We start from the raw sequence: 17,522 nt of genomic DNA on the forward strand, positions 1-17,522 counted from the left end.
GACAAAGAGCTGAAACGGAAGTGAGGCTGACCTGAGGCACCGTTCACCCCACCCAAGCCCCTGCTGGTACTGGCGCCTCTCACCGATGTTGAGGGAGTGGAGGTGGGCCAGCCCTGAGGTGGTCTGCTGCAGCAATGTGATGGGCTCCAGGCCAAGGTGGGCAAAGTCCTTCTGCTCCACGTACTAAAAGAAATACACTGCAAGGTCACGGCACACAGCCCTCAGACTTGGCCCTCAGCTTTTTTTTTTTTGAGATAGAGCTTCAAGCTATCGCTCTGGGTAGGGTGTCCTGGTGTCAGCTTACAGCAACCTCCAACTCCTGGGCTTAAGTGATTCTCTTGCCTCAGCCTGCCGAGTGGCTGGGACTACAGGCGCCTGCCACAACACCCAGCTATTTTTTGGTTGTAGTTGTCATTGTTGTTTGGCAGGCCCAGGCCGGATTCGAACCTGCCAGCTCTGGTGTATGTGGCTGGTGCCTTAGCCACTTGAGCTATAGGCGCCAAGCCGGCCCCTCAGTTCTTTGTCTTTGATCCCATTGTAAGAAAGAAATGGCAAGTGTTACTGACAACATTCTCTATCCAAATCTGTATTTTCCAACAGACCTTCCTTCCAAAGTGATAGGCTGGCATGAATAAACAAGCGAAGCTCCAGTTTACTAATTTACAATGAGAAAGAGAAGCAGGCAAGACACTCAAGTTTACACCCTTGAATAGGGAAACCCACAAGGGAATCCTCATTATACTGACAGAGCTTCAGGGGGAGCCTCTAAACTGAGGAAAGGAGTTTGTTAGATGATCTTACAGCTTAGGACCACCAACCAGCCTCCTCCAAGCCCACACCAGCCACAGCCAGAGATGGGAAAAGCAACCAACCAGCTTTCCCACGGCCAGGAAGGAGAGACGCACCAATTACAACTGAAGATTGCCTGGCTCTGCGTTTTGATTGTGGCTAAATGGGTACGGATGCTTGTTCAAGTGCATCCGATTGGGAACGAATACATTTCATCCTGTTGTAGCTTCTTTCCATCCTGGAAGAAGAAGATAAACCCACCTCCTGTAGGGTGGCCGCACATAGCTCGATGGCAATGTATTGGAACTGCCGGTCCCTCTCTGTGCAGAAGTAGCGGATCACGTTCGGGTGCTCATCCGATTCCCGCAGCAGCTGGACCTCACGGTCTGCGAAGCTGAAGCACTCGGGGAGGATCCTCTTCACTGCCACATCTCGGTTGTCAAACATGCCCCTGCGGGATAGGGGTGGGGCTGTTTGGTAAGTGCAGGCCGGACTGCAGAAATGAGTGAGATCCGTGGGCCTACTGGACTCCCTCTCCTGTGCTACAGTGGCCACCTCACTTGCCTCCCAGCCCATAGGCCTCTGACCAACCATCTCAGTTAGTGACCCTCAGAGAAGGACCGGTCTGCCCTGGTCACTGCTCTGACCCTGCTGTGCCCTGGAGTCTAGCTCCCACCCACAACACAACAGGCGCTCAGTGGTGTTTCTACCACTCACCGGTACACAATTGTGCCCTCAGCTCCGTGGCCCAAGACGTCTTTAGGACAGAATGAAATTTTCCCAACTATCACCATGCTGGTTTCCTCATCTGGGGCAAGACAGGAAAAACAAGAGGTTAGTTTAAGTAGACATCACCTAAAAAACCTTGAGGCTAAAATGGCTTCCTGATCTCCGATTAAGAGATGGGATTTAAGTTGGGACTGATGGCTCATGATTGTTATCCTGGCACTCTGGGAGGCTGAGGCAGGTGGATTGCTTGAGCTCAAGAGTTGGAGACCAGCCTGAGCAAGAGGGAGACCCTGTCGTTGAAAAATAGCTGGATGTTGTAGTGGGCACCTGTAGTCCTAGATACTCGGGAGGCTGAGGCAAGATTGCTTGAGCCCAAGAATTTGAGGTTTCTGTGAGCTACGTTGCCATGGCACTCTACCCAAGGTGACAGAGTAAGACTCTGTCTCAAAAAAAAAGAGAGAGAGATGAGATATAAGGGGCTTTACACCCCTGGTGAGCAAGAGCTGACTGTACCCACTCCCCAAGGCCACCTCCTCCCCCTGCCCCACCCTCTCTATTTTGTTTCTGCCTTTACATTATTGTGAGCAGTCTTAAAACCTTCCCAAAGAAAGGGATTATCTATAGAGTTTGTAGTTATAACTATTTAATGGTTAACAAAAATAAATCTGGGCGGCGCCTGTGGCTCAGTCCATAGGGCGCCAGCCCCATATACCGAGGGTGGCGGGTTCAAACCCGGCCCCGGCCAAACTGCAACCAAAAAAAAAATAGCCGGGCGTTGTGGCGGGCGCCTGTAGTCCCAGCTACTCGGGAGGCTGAGGCAAGAGAATCGCTTAAGCCCAGGAGTTGGAGGTTGCTGTGAGCTGTGTGAGGCCACGGCACTCTACCGAGGGCCATAAAGTGAGACTCTGTCTCTACAAAAAAAAAAAAAAAAAAAAAAAAAAAAAACAAAAATAAATCTACCTGCACGATCTGCACCTAAAATGTCCAGATGGACGTGCTGGACACATTAAGTGAGGAGACCTCGTGGGATACTAACTGCGTTGATCCCCTCTGAGTATTGGCCCTGACAACTGACCTAAAGCAACAGCCAGGGAGGAAAGCGGATCAACAGGCAGCATGTTTATACTTGGCCACTGGCTGGCATCGGGAATTCACTCAAGCCTGATGGGCAGCTCACCTCTGGTTGGCAGTAATTCCCGGCCTTTAAGGAAAAAGATGGGGGGAGGGCCCAAGGGCCCAGAAAGCCCCTAGGGGGACATGATGGGACAGAAGCCCCTCCCACAGATCCACAGAGTGGAAGGAAGTCAGGGAGAATGCGGTAAAACCCTTGGGAATGGTGTTTCGCAATCTCATGGAGACTACAAGGAAGGACGTGGTGCTTTCCAGTTCTTAGGAAGAGCTCAAATGGAAGACCAAATGGCATCTGCAAAGCCAGGGCCTTTACCCTCGTCGTCCTGCTCCAGGTAGGGGCTGGTGCCGGCCTTGGAGGCGGAGCTGCCGGAGCAGAGCGAGTGGTTGGAGGCTCTGGGGGATGTGCTGGGGCTGCTGGTGGCCGAGCTCTCCGAGTATGGGCCAGACGTGTCCAGGAGCTCGCTGTCCTGGGCAGCATCCCCGGGGCCATGGAAGGGCAGCTGCTGCTGCTGCAGGAGCTGGATCTTTTCCAGCTCCTTCTGGAACTGCTGGTGCTGGAGCTGCTGCTGCTGGTGCATGCTCTGGGGAGAGAGACCACATCCAGACAAGTGTCGTTGTCCCCACAGGGAAATAGCAGCTGGGAAAGAAGCAATCCGTGTAGCTGAGGAGCAGGAGGACTTCACGTGACCCCACAGGGCACGAGACCAAAGAGAAGGCACATGGAGGCAGAATCCACTTGATAGCTGGAGGTCTTTCCACTGTAGTCAGACCACTGCAAGTACGCAGGTGCTCAATGGCTACCAGGGAAGGCCTCTGCCCTAGTAGAGGGCTGGGCTGGATGGAAGGAGTCCATTCAATTCTAAAATTCTGTGGTTTTCTTTTTTTTTTTTTGTAGAGACAGAGTCTCACTATACCGCCCTCCGGAAGAGTGCCGTGGCGTCACACGGCTCACAGCAACCTCAAACTCTTGGGCTTACGCGATTCTCTTGCCTCAGCCTCCCAAGCAGCTGGGACTACAGGCGCCCGCCACAACGCCCGGCTATTTTTTGGTTGCAGTTTGGCCGGGGCTGGGTTTGAACCCGCCACCCTAGGCATATGGGGCCGGTGCCCTACTCACTGAGCCACAGGCGCCGCCCAATTCTGTGGTTTTTATTAAAATCTGAAAGTTGTCGCAAAGGTGAAACCTAACAGCAAGAATGGTTATCAGGTGGGAGAGAGCGTGACAGGTAGGGGGCAAGGCCACGCCCACTGTGCACTCTGGCTACACACTTGATAGAAGCTGGCGGAGAGACGGCCAGCAGTTCAGAGGCAGAGGAAGAAGCTGGAGCTCAGAGCCTCGCAGGCCCCCACCCACAGCCACACAGCCAGGGGAGTGTGGCTGTGTGGAGCCAAGGTCCTGCTCCCCCATTTTACCAGACTGCCTTGCCCATATCCATGTTTCTCAAATGCTCTGCAGGTTCATTCCAGCATTATCTGGGAGGCTGATTAAGGGACAGGTGTGTAGTCACCAACCCACTGGGCATCTTCTGGCTTTCCATCTTTCAACCTTGGTGTGAAGTCCTGGAAATGCATCTACTTGCTGAATGCCCTTGGGGGGAGTCGCATGACTTCTCAGAGCCTACTTTCTCCTTTTGTGGACAGGGGATCAATAGTAATGACCTCAAGGACTGTGTGAAGTACAGAGTTAGACAAGGGGGAGAACACATGTTGCCAGTGGAAAGTGCCATGAAGGGTCTGTCATTCCCAGTCCTAGATGGGACATGAGCACCCTGGGCACCTGTACCCTAACACGCTAACACTTTAGTGCTTTGAGCAATCTGCTGAAGGACTGTCCCCTAGAACGTTTTACCCACTCACAACCTGTTCAACTACATCATCTGCGCTCACTTATTTCCAAGTAGGAGGTCAAAGGAATCTCCATTCTGCTGATCTCATGGGCAGTTTTAAGAGAAGAAAGATAAAAAGAAAATACAGTTAACGATTCAAAATGATCTTCGAGCAAGGTTTATAATCACCTTTTACAGCCTATTACTTGAAAAACAGTAAGATTTAGGTACCAAATTGCCCTGTTCTGAAAAGGTGGTGTCTTTTAAATTATGTTTTTGTAGATAAATATTGGCTTTAAAATGTGAAACCGAACGGCAAGAATGGTTGTCAGGTGGGAGAGAGCGTGAGAGAGTGTTGGCTGTTTTTGTCTGGGCCTCACTGACATAAGGAGATAGACACAGACGTCCAGAGGCAGGTGGGAAGGCAGAGAGAGGGTGGGCCTTACCAAGGGGTAGGTGATGATGAAGGCCACCCAGCCGATGAGCAGGAAGGTGCTCAGGATGATGGTGGCCATGTCCTTAAGCATGGAGTCCACAGGGGCCTCGGGCTTGGCAGGGGCACGGGCAGACTTCTCCTCCACACCCGGAGACACAGTGGTCGGTGCGTTTTCCGTAGTCTGGTCAACCAGGCTGATAACCTTGTGTGTGAGAGAGCCCCTACGTCACTGGGAAACCTCTAGCCAGGGCACGACTGCACTGAAACGTGCGTTTTTTTTTTTTTTAAAGCTCACCAAGGTCACACAGACAGTTAATCACTGCCTCGCTCCAAGCCATTGCTCTGTGAGGCCAAGCAGTACTACAGTGAGTCTACCATTATTCAGATTTTAGAGGGATACGTCTGGAAGTGCCTTCAAACTATATGCTTTTGAAAATCTTTGATGAACGCAAAAACTTCCTCCTTTGATGGGACGTTTGATACTTAGAAAAATTCTGAAATCATTTGTAATACATTCTGGTGAAAAGCTGGTGTTCAGTTTGTTTCACATTAAGAAGGAAAGCCACACACACGCGGAGGCTGTGAAGTAATAAAGTTGACTTTTGTTGCTGGTAAACTTCCAGGGCAACCTCAAAACTAGTCACTTATTCAATTACTCTACTATTTTCCCAAAGTTTTAAAAAAGTATCATAAGGGGCAGCACCTGTGGTTCAGTGGATAGGGCGCCAGCCCCATATACCGAGGGTGGTGGGTTCAAACCCGGCCCCGGCCAAACTGCAACAAAAAATAGCTGGGCCTTGTGGCAGGCGCCTGTGGTCCCAGCTACTCAGGAGACTGAGGCAAGAGAATCGCCTAAGCCCAGGAGTTGGAGGTTGCTGTGAGCTGTGACACCACAGCACTGTACCAAGGGCAATAAAGTGAGACTCTGTCTCTAAAAAAAAATAAAATTAAATAAAAAATTAAAATTAAAAAAAAAGTATCATAAGATACTTTTTAAATCAGAATTTTATATCAGAATTTTCTTTGTTAAAGCAAATTTTACTTAGAAGCCTAAAATCAAATCATATAGAAATCTAGGGCTTCATGGAATAGTCTAGAAAATGCCCTGATTGGTTCTCATTTAGTATTCCAGGTGTGCACACGGCCTCCCAGCCACGCATGCTGGATCCCCGCATGCTTTCATTTCGTGGCTGTCTACCATAGCCTGTCGCTAAGGCTTTCAGATGGCTCCACCTCCCATCTCCTTGCTGGCCATGCTGGGTCTCTTCCTACAGAGCCACCCTGTAGCTTCCACCAGCCTTGTGTCCCAGAAGCTATGTGGTCAGAGCAATGGTCTCCCTGACCCTCTGGGTGAAGCCAAGAGGGGGCACCAGCAGGTGAGATGCAGGAGGATAATGAGGTTGAGTTCTGGGGGCTCCTGGTCTGGGATCCTTTCCCTCTGTCCCCTCCGGCTCCAGACCAAGGTGTGCTCCGAGAACCCTGTTTGTCCACATCTGTGCAAACAGTCCCACGCCACTTTTGATTCAGGTCTCTGGTGTAAAATTTCAGGTCTCTACTGTTTTTCACCCATTCTTAACTCCTCCACCAGGTTTGTTCCAGGCCTGGTAACATGGTTCCTTCTTACTCATTTTCCGCTGCTCCTGATCTGCTAGCCTTGGATCCAGGACCATTTCCTTACAGCATTCTCCCCACTCCAGGCCTTCACCCCCTGTTCTCCTCCCTCCAGTACCGCACCACTGTCCTGCTCCCTGCCACCAGGCCAAATGCCACCAATCTGTCCAGGTCCAGGCTGAGCTCGGTCCTGCTGCCCTCCCTGCACTCTCTGTCACTAACTGCTGCTTCTCTCCATCAGCCCTTAACAGTTTACGTTGTCTGCTATGGATTCTGGTGCTTTCCTCCTCCTTCCTTGACTAGACCACGAGCTCTGAAGACTAGAGCAAAGCCCAGTGCCTCGACCCCCCAACACCTGACATGAACAGTCACTTGACTGGTCACATCCCACTTACTTCCTCAAAGCTCTTTTTCTCTGAATCTGCAGGAATCACATTTTCCCGATGCTTGGGCAGATTGTTGGGAAATCTCTCCAGCATCTTGGTAGATGCAGACAGTGGGGTCTCATGATGTCCTAGGAGAGGAAACAAAACCTTTAATGAGGGCAGTTTCCCAAGAGAAACTTAAGACTCAACTCAGGCAAGACTTGCTACCCCCTAGTCAACGTAAACCCTCGGACAAGGCCACAAGTGGGAGAAAACTAGAGGTAGTTACCCCTAAAATTTCATCAAAACAATCACTGGACAGTAGAATCCTCTGAGTCTCACAACAAAGAGCAAAGACGTGTCCTTATCATGAAAGGGATCGGGACATCGGGGTGCGCTCAGAAGCAAGACTCCTGGAGCTGCATGTGTCCAGTCCAAAGGCGAGGCATTATGAAGCTTCATCAGAAGTTCAAGGAGCCATTTCAACACTTTGCCCTATAACACCTTTCTGCCAAGGCTACCACATTCCCATCTCCCAGTATTTAAATTGCCCAGGTGTTGTTCCATTCCTACTCACATTAAATGCACAAATACTAACGAAATTAATGAGTTAAAAAAAAAGTCTATGCATAATTATTGTGATATCTGACACCACAGATAAGTAACATTGTCCTCACGAAATCCACATGCTTCCTGTGGGCCACAGGCTGGACACCCCTGTCACTAGATGAATGGGGAACCACGGTTCTCAGCATTCACCGTTCTCCACACTATTTCATGGCTACTGAGTATTCATTACACATTCACTGAGCACCTACTGTGTGCAAATTACTGTAAGAGACACAGTTGACTAAAATGAAAAGCTGAGATTTGATATGGTTTGATAATCCACTCAGCTCTAAAATGAAATGATGTACACACTGCCCCGCAGAGCCAGGTCACCTGCTCACCTGAGGCTGTCAGCAGCTGGCTGCTTTTCCTGTCTGCTCGCTGTGATCAGAACTCACCCTGACTCAGGTCTCTCTCACCCTATGATCTTAGACTTCATGACGTGTGTGCCAAGGTGACAATAAACAGGAACTAGTCCAAGCTATTCACATTTCTTGATCTGGAAAAATCCACTTTAATTCCCCATCTAAAGGTCAGCTCTTTCTCTACAACATAACGCTGTCTACAGGGGAAACCTACTTTGCTTTGACCACCACTGGTTTTCTGCCAGGACATGCTTCGCATGGGAGCAGGGTTTCCCCATGCGTGGTCTGCACACGTCAGACCTGGAATCAGATTTGCTGGTGGGCCCAGGAATCTGAATGTGGGTATCCTTGAGTAACTCGTGGCTCACTAATGAGACATATGGTCTAAGAGAAATGAGGTGTCCTTCCTTCCACGTGCCACCTGTGCTGCAGTGTCCCAGCCCCTCCCCCAACACCTGCTCTTAGTGCTGAGTCCTACCCATCTGACAAAGCACCTACCCAGAGATGGCTATTCAAGTCACTGGCCTATATCCCCTTCCTCCCCCTGTCATCTGTGGTCCTTCTTTTAAACAGGCTTCTCCCAGAGCTGGGCTGTTACTAATATCATGTTGCACTCTCTGAACCAGCAAACTCACCCCGGGGCTCACTAAACACTTCTGTAGGAACAATACCTTCTTTGATACCTTGAAGTTCTTGATTCATTCATCTGTCATCATCAGTTAGGTCCGGTCTCCAGAGCAAACAACAAATGGCTAGGCCCTGCCCTGGAACTACTGAACCAGGCCCTCCTGGGGTTATGCTCTGGGGCACTGCTATGGGGCAACCCACAGACCACGCCTCTCGATCTAATCAGACTCTTTTATTTTCAAGACTAATGTGAACATGGGGTATCTTTAATGTCTTGCACAAAAACTAAGCAAAGGACATATCTGAACATAAATGGGCGTATCCTTTTACTTGTGGCCTTAGTCTATAGAAGATTGTTGTCAAGCAGTTCCATTGCCTTATTTAAAAAATGACTAGCTTGGCTCGGCATCCATAGCACAGTGGTTATGGCACCAGCCACATGCACTGAGGCTGGCGGGTTCAAGCCCGGCCCAGGCCAGCTAAACAACAATGACAACTGTAACAAAAAAATAGCTGGGTGTTGTGGCGGGCGCCTGTAGTCCCAGCTACTTGGGAGGTTGAGGCAAGAAAATCGCTTAAGTCCAAGAGTTAGAGGTTGCTGTGAGCTGTGATGCCATGGCACTCTACCCAGGGTGACATAGTGAGACTGTCTCAAAAAAAAAAAAAAAAAAAGATAATGACTGGCTTTGGAGTTCTCCAAAAAGTTCTTCAGAACTGTGGAATCCTTACTTAATTACTTCTTTATACTTTGTTGGGTTTCCCAGTGTTTTACTTGGACAATCTTTTCATCTTAAAGGGTTCTCGTTTTACAACTTAGCTATGAAGACTATTTCCACGTTTTTGTATTCTTATATATACATTTCTCTCGTTTTACTTCTTAATCACTGGTAGATGGTTTAAGTGCCCTTTAGCTGGTATGTAATGCCGAACAGCCTTGTAACTTTAATGGCCTCTGTTCTTTGGTTATTTTTCCCCCCACTATGGACCCTTTCACGCCTGCTTCCCAAACTACTGCTTACAAAAAAAACAAAAAAGTCCGTGTCTCATGCCTGTAATCCTAGCACTCTGGGAGGCTCAGGCAAGTAGTTCGCTTGAGCTCAGCATTCGAGACCAGCCTGAGCAAGAGAAAGACCCTGTCTCTGCTAAAAATAGAAAGAAAATACTAGCTGGGAGTTTGGTGGGCACCTGCAGGGGCAGGTACTTGGGAGGCTGAGGCAAGAGAATTGCTTGAGCCAAAGAGTCCAAGAATTTGAGGATGCTGTGAGCTCTCTACTCAGGGCGACAGAGTGAGACTCTGTCTCGAAAAAAAAAAAAAAAAAAAAAAGGGGGCGGCGCCTGTGGCTCAGTCGGTAAGGCGCCGGCCCCACATACCGAGGGTGGGTGGCGGGTTCAAACCCGGCCCCGGCTGAACTGCAACCAAAAAATAGCTGGGCATGGTGGCGGGCTCCTGTCGTCCCAGCTACTCGGGAGGCTGAGGCAAGAGAATCGCTTAAGCCCAGGAGTTGGAAGTTGCTGTGAGCTGTGTGATGCCATGGCACTCTACCCGAGGGCATCAAGTGACACTCTGTCTCTACCAAAAAAAAAAAAAAAAAAAGAATTATTTTGTCATCCCCTTTGCCCATTATTTGGGAAAGATAAGAAACAAAGTGGCTATAAGGACTCAGGATGAAAAAAAGGGAATGATCAGGACCGGAGGACGCCCAGTCTCCTAACAGCTGGTTACACACATCCCCATCCAGACCCCGCTTGCAGACGAGGGCTGGAGGACGCCCAGTCTCCTAATACCTAGTTACACACATCCCCATCCAGACCCCGCTGCAGACCAGGGCTGGAGGACGCCCAGTCTCCTAATACCTAGTTACACACAACCCCATCCAGACCCCGCTGCAGATCTGGCAGCTTTGAGGGCCCCATGCTCTTCCAGCTGCCCCACATGCCATCTCGGGAGCTGTGGCCCAGACCCCTTTCTGTTTAGTACCAGTCGGCAGCAAGCACAGAGGAAGAAATGAGAAGAAAACTCACCAGGCCCTGGGCTCTCCAGCACCCTACTGACCTCCCGCCTGCCCAGGGACACATTCCCACCTCGGGGCTGGGAGGCAGCAGGATGGGAGGGGCACAGGAAGGGCAGAATGGACTGAAGACACCTCTCATTACCCGGCACGCCAGCCAGGGACAGGGCTCCTCTCCCTCTGCCTTGTCACGCACACTGCCTTTGGGTGTCATCTCAACCTCTTATCTCTCTCACTGACAAGGCCTACAATTCAACCCCAAGCTGTTAATGATGGTGGCAATGACAGGAGAGAGGAATAAAGGGACCTTCCTGCACCAGACTCCTGGGACAGCAGCACCCTGGATCCAGCCCGGCGTCCAGCTCTTCACTCCCCTCGGCTCCTCTGGGGCCTTCAGCCCTCTCCACCTGCAGCCCTCACCTCCTGCCCACACAAACTTCAGATGAATTCTTCCATGGACACAACCTCAGTTTTCTTAACCATAAAATGGAAATAACAAGGGTACCTACCCCACATAAGGTCGCTATGAGGAATAAGAAAGTATATTCTGGGCTGGGGGTGGTGACTCATGCCTGTAATCCTAGCACTCTGGGAGGCAGAGGTGGGTGGATCGTTTGAACTCATGAGTTCAAGATTAGCCTGAGTAAGTGTGAGACCTTGTCTCTAAAAAACAGTCAGGCATTGTGGCAGGTGCCTGTAGTCCCAGCTATTCCCTAGGAGGTTGAGCAAGGAGATCACTTGAGCCTAAGAGTTTGAGGTTGCTGTGAACTATGATGCCGTATCACTCTACTGGGGTAAGAGAGTGAGACTCGGTCTCAAAAAAAAAAAAAAAAGTATATCCTGGGCGGCGCCTGTAGCTCAAAGGAGTAGGGCACCAGCCCCATATACCAGAGGTGGCGGGTTCAAACCCAGCCCCGGCCAAAAACTGCAAAAAAGAAAAAAAAAGTATATCTTAAAGTGCTTGGTGTGTATTGCCTGACATTCAATATAATAGACATTCAATGTGTCGGATGATGACACGCCATTTACATCATTCTGTACTTGAGTTTTGGAACATTAGATAGTTCTTGAGAACTGACTTATAACACGGCTACCCTATTTTCCTTGGAGGAAGAAAGCATTCTAAGGTTTACAGGACCAATCTGGACACGAGGTGAACCCAAGTGCTCGGAGCTGAGAGTGGCTGCACAGCAGCAGGGTGGCCCTGCCCAGTGGGAGGCAGTGCGCCACCGCCTCAGGCTGCTGTTAGGGACCAGCTCTTACCTATCAGAAGCCAGTAATTCCGCAGGTAGTTGAGCTTGTTCTCGCGTTTGAGTCCAGGGTCAAACTTAAGGTCCGTGCTGGGCGTGATCACGCACTCCCCTTTGTCCCCAATGGTGACGCCATCAGTCTGGGGGCCTTCCAGCAAAGGGAGAGTGCTGCCTCGGGGCTGTGGAGAGCACTGCAGTGAGGCCTGGGTCCCCCGTGGGAGAGTGGTCCCGTAAGCCCTGTTCCCAACTGGCCTGAGCTCCAAGGGAAGGGCTATTCCTGAAGGTGAGTGATTTCCAAGGCAGGACTGGCCCAGGACAGAGCAGGGCACAGAGGCCCTACGACTGGGCAAGACAAGCTCCTCCCTCAGGATGTGACACGCTGTGCTGACATCTTTAACATGGACATCTTTTTAATGGGCACTGGGGAATAGGAAGGGTGTGTACAGAACTCCACGAAGCTATGAGGAGAAGCACACAGAGAGAAGGGGAATCTGCCAGTCACTGTCGGTGCATTCAGCACAGCAGACAAACCCCATCACGTGCCTGGTGCTGGCTCAGGCACCGCAGGAGCTGCCACACTGCCTGTTCACAGGAGCCCCTTTATCTCTCCCGCTGATGGGGCCCCCAATTCAATCCCAGGCTGTTATTGATGGTGGCAACAACAGGAGAGAGAGAAAAGGGAATTCCTAGCACCATATACTTGACCAACTCACTGCGAAGATGAGAGACTTGATCTAACAGCCCAAATGTCCTAAGGATCAAGACAAGTGGCCAGGGTCATACTGCCTTAGACATTCAGAGATGGACACTTGAGGCAGACTGAGGTTCAAGGAGGCTTGGACAGGAAGGATGGAAAAGACTTGAGTAGGGAAAAGGAGGGACAGGACATGTGAAGTGTGAGGGGCAGTCTGAAGAAGGCTCAGAAGAGACACGGATGGGGAGCTTTTGGGAGGGAACAGGGGAAGGGGATGCTGACAGTGATGTGAACATCAGGCTGGGGAGTTTAGGTGTGACCACAAAAGCAAAGGGACCACTAGAGGTCACTGGCTGCTCTGGTGTCTCTCTTTTTCAAAGTAGACTGTGACATGTGCAGAATCTGGATTTGAGGACTTAAGGTCTGTGTTTTGCATTCTTAACCAAAAGGAGAGGATGTTCATATATAATCAAAATCATTCTTTGCTTAATGGGACAGCAGCAGGGAGGCAGCCCCGAGTCCCCGGTGGTGGACTCACCACGACAGCAACTCCCTCGTGCACCATGGAGGGGGAGGCATAGAGGCTGGTCGAGTACTTCCCAACGTACAGGGTGGGCCTAGGAGAAAAACACACACGAGTGTTCCAAAGTCATTTAATTCTCAGATCCCAAAGCAGGGGGGGTTTGGGGAGAAGAATCACAGCCCCACATGCCACCCACAGGAATAGCTGCATGAGCCTCTGGGTGGGAGGAGGGCAGCAGCGATATGAAGACAGGGGCACTGTCTGGGGAACAGGGGCCACACGACCTCAGGTCCCAGCTGTCACTCGCCACCTACAGAAAACACAGACAAGGCACCTAACGGCAAGCCTCGGTTTCCTCATCTGCAAAACAGCAGGGCCAATCTAGACCATGCCCGTGATGGCTGCAGAAGAGACTATGCTTGATGGTCATCTGGGAGGCAGACTGTTTAGCTGCCACCACCCAGGCCTCTCAGATGACCCTGACAGGCACTGTCTGACACCAAGCTACTAACAGAACCTGCCTCGTGTTTTCTAAGGATTCTAGAGGTTCTACAGAAGCCCTGAGAAACAGTCAACTGCCTACAGCAAACGGCTGCACAAAAAAGTGCAAACTGGGTGAGAGTGAGAGTCCCTGTCCCCCAGCGGAGAGTGGTCTGTCCCTGGGGGTGGTACCAAGGAGGGGATGGAGAACAGTGGGAGCCGCACCTCCAAACCCTTCTGGTCATAACTGTCAACAGCTAACGTGGGATCATCTATACTCCCTCGAGTGGCCAGGCTCAGACGGCCTTGGACATTGGAACGAATGCCTCCCACTGAAATGGTGTATTAGACAATATTCTCACAACATCATTTTATCAACATTTGATCTTACTTGATTTTCCCCAGAACTCTGTAATGTTGGAGATTAGGACTTACCAAGGTTAAGTGTCTTGGTGACAGGTAGAATGGAGGACACTCAGTACTGGACACATGTACCATAACATTTTTAACATCTTCCCAATTTTTAAAATGAATTTAATTTATAATAAAAATTTAGAAGAATAGCAGGTTAAAAACCGCTACCACTGGCCAGGCATCATAGCTCACGCTTACAGTCCCAGCACTCTGGCAGCCTGAGGTGGGTGGATTGCTTGAGCTCAGGAGTTCGAGACCAGCCTGAGCAAGGGCAAGACCCCACCTTTACTAAAAATAGGAAAATTATTTGGGTTTTCTGGCAGGCACTGGTAGTCCCAGCCACTCGGGAGGCTGAGGCAAGAGGATTGCTTGAGCCCAGGTTGCTGGCTCAACTGTGAGCTGTGAGGTTGCTGTGAGCTATGATGCCACAGCTATGGCAGCCAGAGTGGAAAAAAAAAAAAGCTACCAGGTGCAGCACCTGTGGCTCAAAGGGGTAGGGCACCGGCCCCATATACTGGAGGTGGTGGGTTAGACTCAGCCTCGGCCAAAAACTGCTAAGGAGGAAAAAAAAAAAAAAGCTACCATCTGAGCTATATCCAAATTGTACTGTGGTTATGCCAGCAATCTCTTTCCTACCCCACCCATAGTTTTTGTTCAATATTCTAGAACTCTGAAGCACCAGGGAGTGCTCCAGTTCTTGAGCTCAGAAGCTCTGAACAAGCCAGTCTCGACTCTTGACACTCTGTGTGGCATAAGAGATGTGAGCACAAACCCAGCCTCCAGGGGAGGGCAGGTGCCCCTGCAGCAGCCCCAGAGCACCAGGGTCACGACTGCCCTTTCCCGCTCCAAGGCCTCTGACTCACGTCAGCTTGCTCTTGGCCTCCGTCTCCTTGGGGAAGGGGTACTTCCACTTGGTGATGCGCCCCACCTCCCCGGACATGAAGGTCAGGTAGCGCAAGGTCTCCACAGCAACGTTGATGTGCATCACCTTCCGCAGACCCTCCCGCTGCCAGACGTAGAAAGCCACCACGGGGGAAGCGTAGTTTTGGATCCACAGGACATCCCCAGATTCACTGTCCACAGTAACCACCAGCCCATCGCCATTGGACACAAAGTGGGACATCTCTGCACAGATCAAAGGAACAAAGTGTGATGAGTCTCACACCAACATGCAACCACATCCTCTACCTTCCCGGCAAGCTGCAGCCACTCAGCTGGAGGACACAGACTTCCTGAGTACTCCCAGGTTGCCTCTGAACAATCTCACTGTCTCCAGTGAACTCATTCAGGCTCTACGATATCAAGATGCTGTGAGCTGCCTGGCTTCTACACGCAAGACAGGATCACTCTCCAAAGGCAATTTATTTGGTGATGTTCTATTCGATAAATAACAACAAATATCGAGAAGAAAAGAGCCAATGGAGGCCCAGAAATTCTGTGGAAACCATTTGAAGTTCATCCATCAAGCTGAAACTCAGGTCTAAACCACTGACACTGCCCCCATCAGACTCACAGAGTATGCTTCAGAAACAAACAAAACTATTCTGGGTCCTGAACTGGAAAAGGCAGAGAGTCAGACTCAACCTTAGGATGCCAAAATTGGTTTTTAGTTTTCCTTTGTGCCAGGAGAATTTTAACTAGAGAAATAACAAGGGGATAAGTCTCATTTGGAAAGTGGCTCTCTTGATGAGGCCGTTAACGTCACATGCTAATTCTTAGTCCTACTTTCCATGGGCTTGTAGGAAAGTCCTTCTGTGACACAGAGGTCTCCACAATGTACACTCTCCCTCCTCTCTGGCTAACTCACCCCCATTTTAGATGATATTTTCACAACATCATTTTATCAACATTTGATCTTATTCGATCTTCCCTAGAACTCTGTAATGTTGCACACCAAGGCTCACCAAGGTTAAGTGTCTTAGTGACAGGTAGGGATGGAGGACACTCAGTCCTGGACACATGTACCATAACATTTTAAACATTTTTCCAATTTTTAAAATTTTTAAAATTTTTCCAATTATAGTTTATAATTAAAATTTAGAAAAATAGCAGGTTAAGAAAGCTACTCCAGACTTCTCACTCAGGGCCATGCCCATGGGAAGTCTAGAACTTGGTGATGGAGAGTGTTAAAAAGAAAATCCTACTTTCTGGACCAAATGTGTCTACACAGGTCAAAAGTACCAGCCCAACCAGTGTAACCCGAGCAGGAGCACTCACTGTAGTCCATGTCATCCTCAGGCAGCGAGGCTGCGTAGTCAAAGTAGGTGGCGTTCCACCGGAGCTCCCGGGTTTTGGTGTCATACATGGTGATGGTATATTCTGGAGAACACAGACCAGCCCATTACCATAGAGGGACCACTGAAAGTACTGAGGTATGGACCTTACCTAATTACAGTGAACACATCCTCCCTAAACTAAATGTCAAAAAGCCCAGACTACACTTTTAGAAAGAGAAAGGTAATGTGGAGGAAAACTAAAGTTCTGGAAACATGAGCGAACACGCTGACAGCATGTGTAACAATACCGCTGTGCCCTTGATCTCATGGCTTACAGAACTGTGTGCAACAGAATGGCTGTTGGCTGTTAAGCTTTGGGTTGGTTTCTTGCACAGCTGTGGATGTCCAATATTAGAAATTGGTATCTAGCCGGGCGTTGTGGCGGGCGCCTGTAGTCCCAGCTACTCGGGAGGCTGAGGCAAGAGAATCGCTTAAGCCCTGGAGTTGGAGGTTGCTGTGAGCTGTGTGAGGCCACGGCACTCTACCGAGGGCCATAAAATGAGACTCTGTCTCTACAAAAAAAAAAAAAAAAAAAAAAGAAATTGGTATCTGTGAGTAGGATGGCCCCATAACAAAGCCCTAAAATACACGGCATTAACTTTGGGACCAGTGGGTAGATAGAGGCTAGAGTGCCAATTAGACAACTATTAGGGAAACTTGGAAGTGGAAAGGGGTGAGTCAGCTCAGGAGCCCATGTAGGGTAACCCAATTACTACAATTATTGCTTGTTATAATTTGGTAGACAGAAAAAGTAGCTAATAAAAAGATTCTCAACATAAAACATGGCCTTAGGTCAAATATCAAATTCAGGGTACAGCCAGCAAAAAATGGCCTTGTGGTCAAGATCAAGTCAAGAGTGAGGCTGTAAGACCCTTCTCTGAGGTCCATATTCCAAAGTAGAGAATCTTCCCAGTACGGCTTTTATCTGACACAGTAGTCTACAATTTGACACGTGAGAAGTCCACAGTTTTTGAAGGAGTATTTTCAGAATGGACTAAAAAAGATCAGAGACAGTCAAAATGAAAAACATGGTTTCCAGATCCCCAATTTTCAATGGACAATTGAGAAAGCTACAAAACCAGTCATTTCTAGGACTTCTCAGAGGGCAGAACCCAGAGCCACTGAGAATAATGTATCAGTGAACCAATTGTAGAGAGTAAACGCAGAGACTTAAGGAAGGACCATTCTCTGTGCCCAGATTAGGGAAACCTGAAAGTACATGCCTGGCTGAATTACGAAGGACCAGAGTGCCCTTCTTTCCTTCTCTTTTTGGATGGGGATGTTCACTGTGGCTGTCTGCCTCTGCCTCACCACTTTATGTTGGATAGTTGGGGAAGAGAAAGAACATTGTCTGTTTAATTCACAAGTCTCTAGATCAAGAGGAACCT

At 49.5% G+C, this 17,522-nt stretch overlaps 1 protein-coding gene across 1 annotated transcript in view; it reads right to left on the reverse strand.

The window, feature by feature from the left end:
- The window catches only part of ERN1 (endoplasmic reticulum to nucleus signaling 1), a 93,321-nt gene that overhangs the window by 14,004 nt on the left and 61,795 nt on the right, over positions 1 to 17,522 (reverse strand). Inside the window, exons 7-16 of the mRNA XM_053567670.1 lie at positions 16,076 to 16,177; positions 14,722 to 14,983; positions 12,980 to 13,058; positions 11,761 to 11,926; positions 6,918 to 7,036; positions 4,922 to 5,113; positions 2,963 to 3,230; positions 1,507 to 1,597; positions 1,051 to 1,240; positions 84 to 183 (exon numbers count right to left, since the gene is read on the reverse strand). Coding sequence (XP_053423645.1) covers positions 84 to 183; positions 1,051 to 1,240; positions 1,507 to 1,597; positions 2,963 to 3,230; positions 4,922 to 5,113; positions 6,918 to 7,036; positions 11,761 to 11,926; positions 12,980 to 13,058; positions 14,722 to 14,983; positions 16,076 to 16,177 — 1,569 coding nt within the window. The remainder of the gene's footprint in view (positions 1 to 83; positions 184 to 1,050; positions 1,241 to 1,506; positions 1,598 to 2,962; positions 3,231 to 4,921; positions 5,114 to 6,917; positions 7,037 to 11,760; positions 11,927 to 12,979; positions 13,059 to 14,721; positions 14,984 to 16,075; positions 16,178 to 17,522) is intronic.

Source organism: Nycticebus coucang, chromosome 18 (genome assembly GCF_027406575.1).
Source record: "Nycticebus coucang isolate mNycCou1 chromosome 18, mNycCou1.pri, whole genome shotgun sequence".
NCBI lineage: Eukaryota > Metazoa > Chordata > Mammalia > Primates > Lorisidae > Nycticebus > Nycticebus coucang.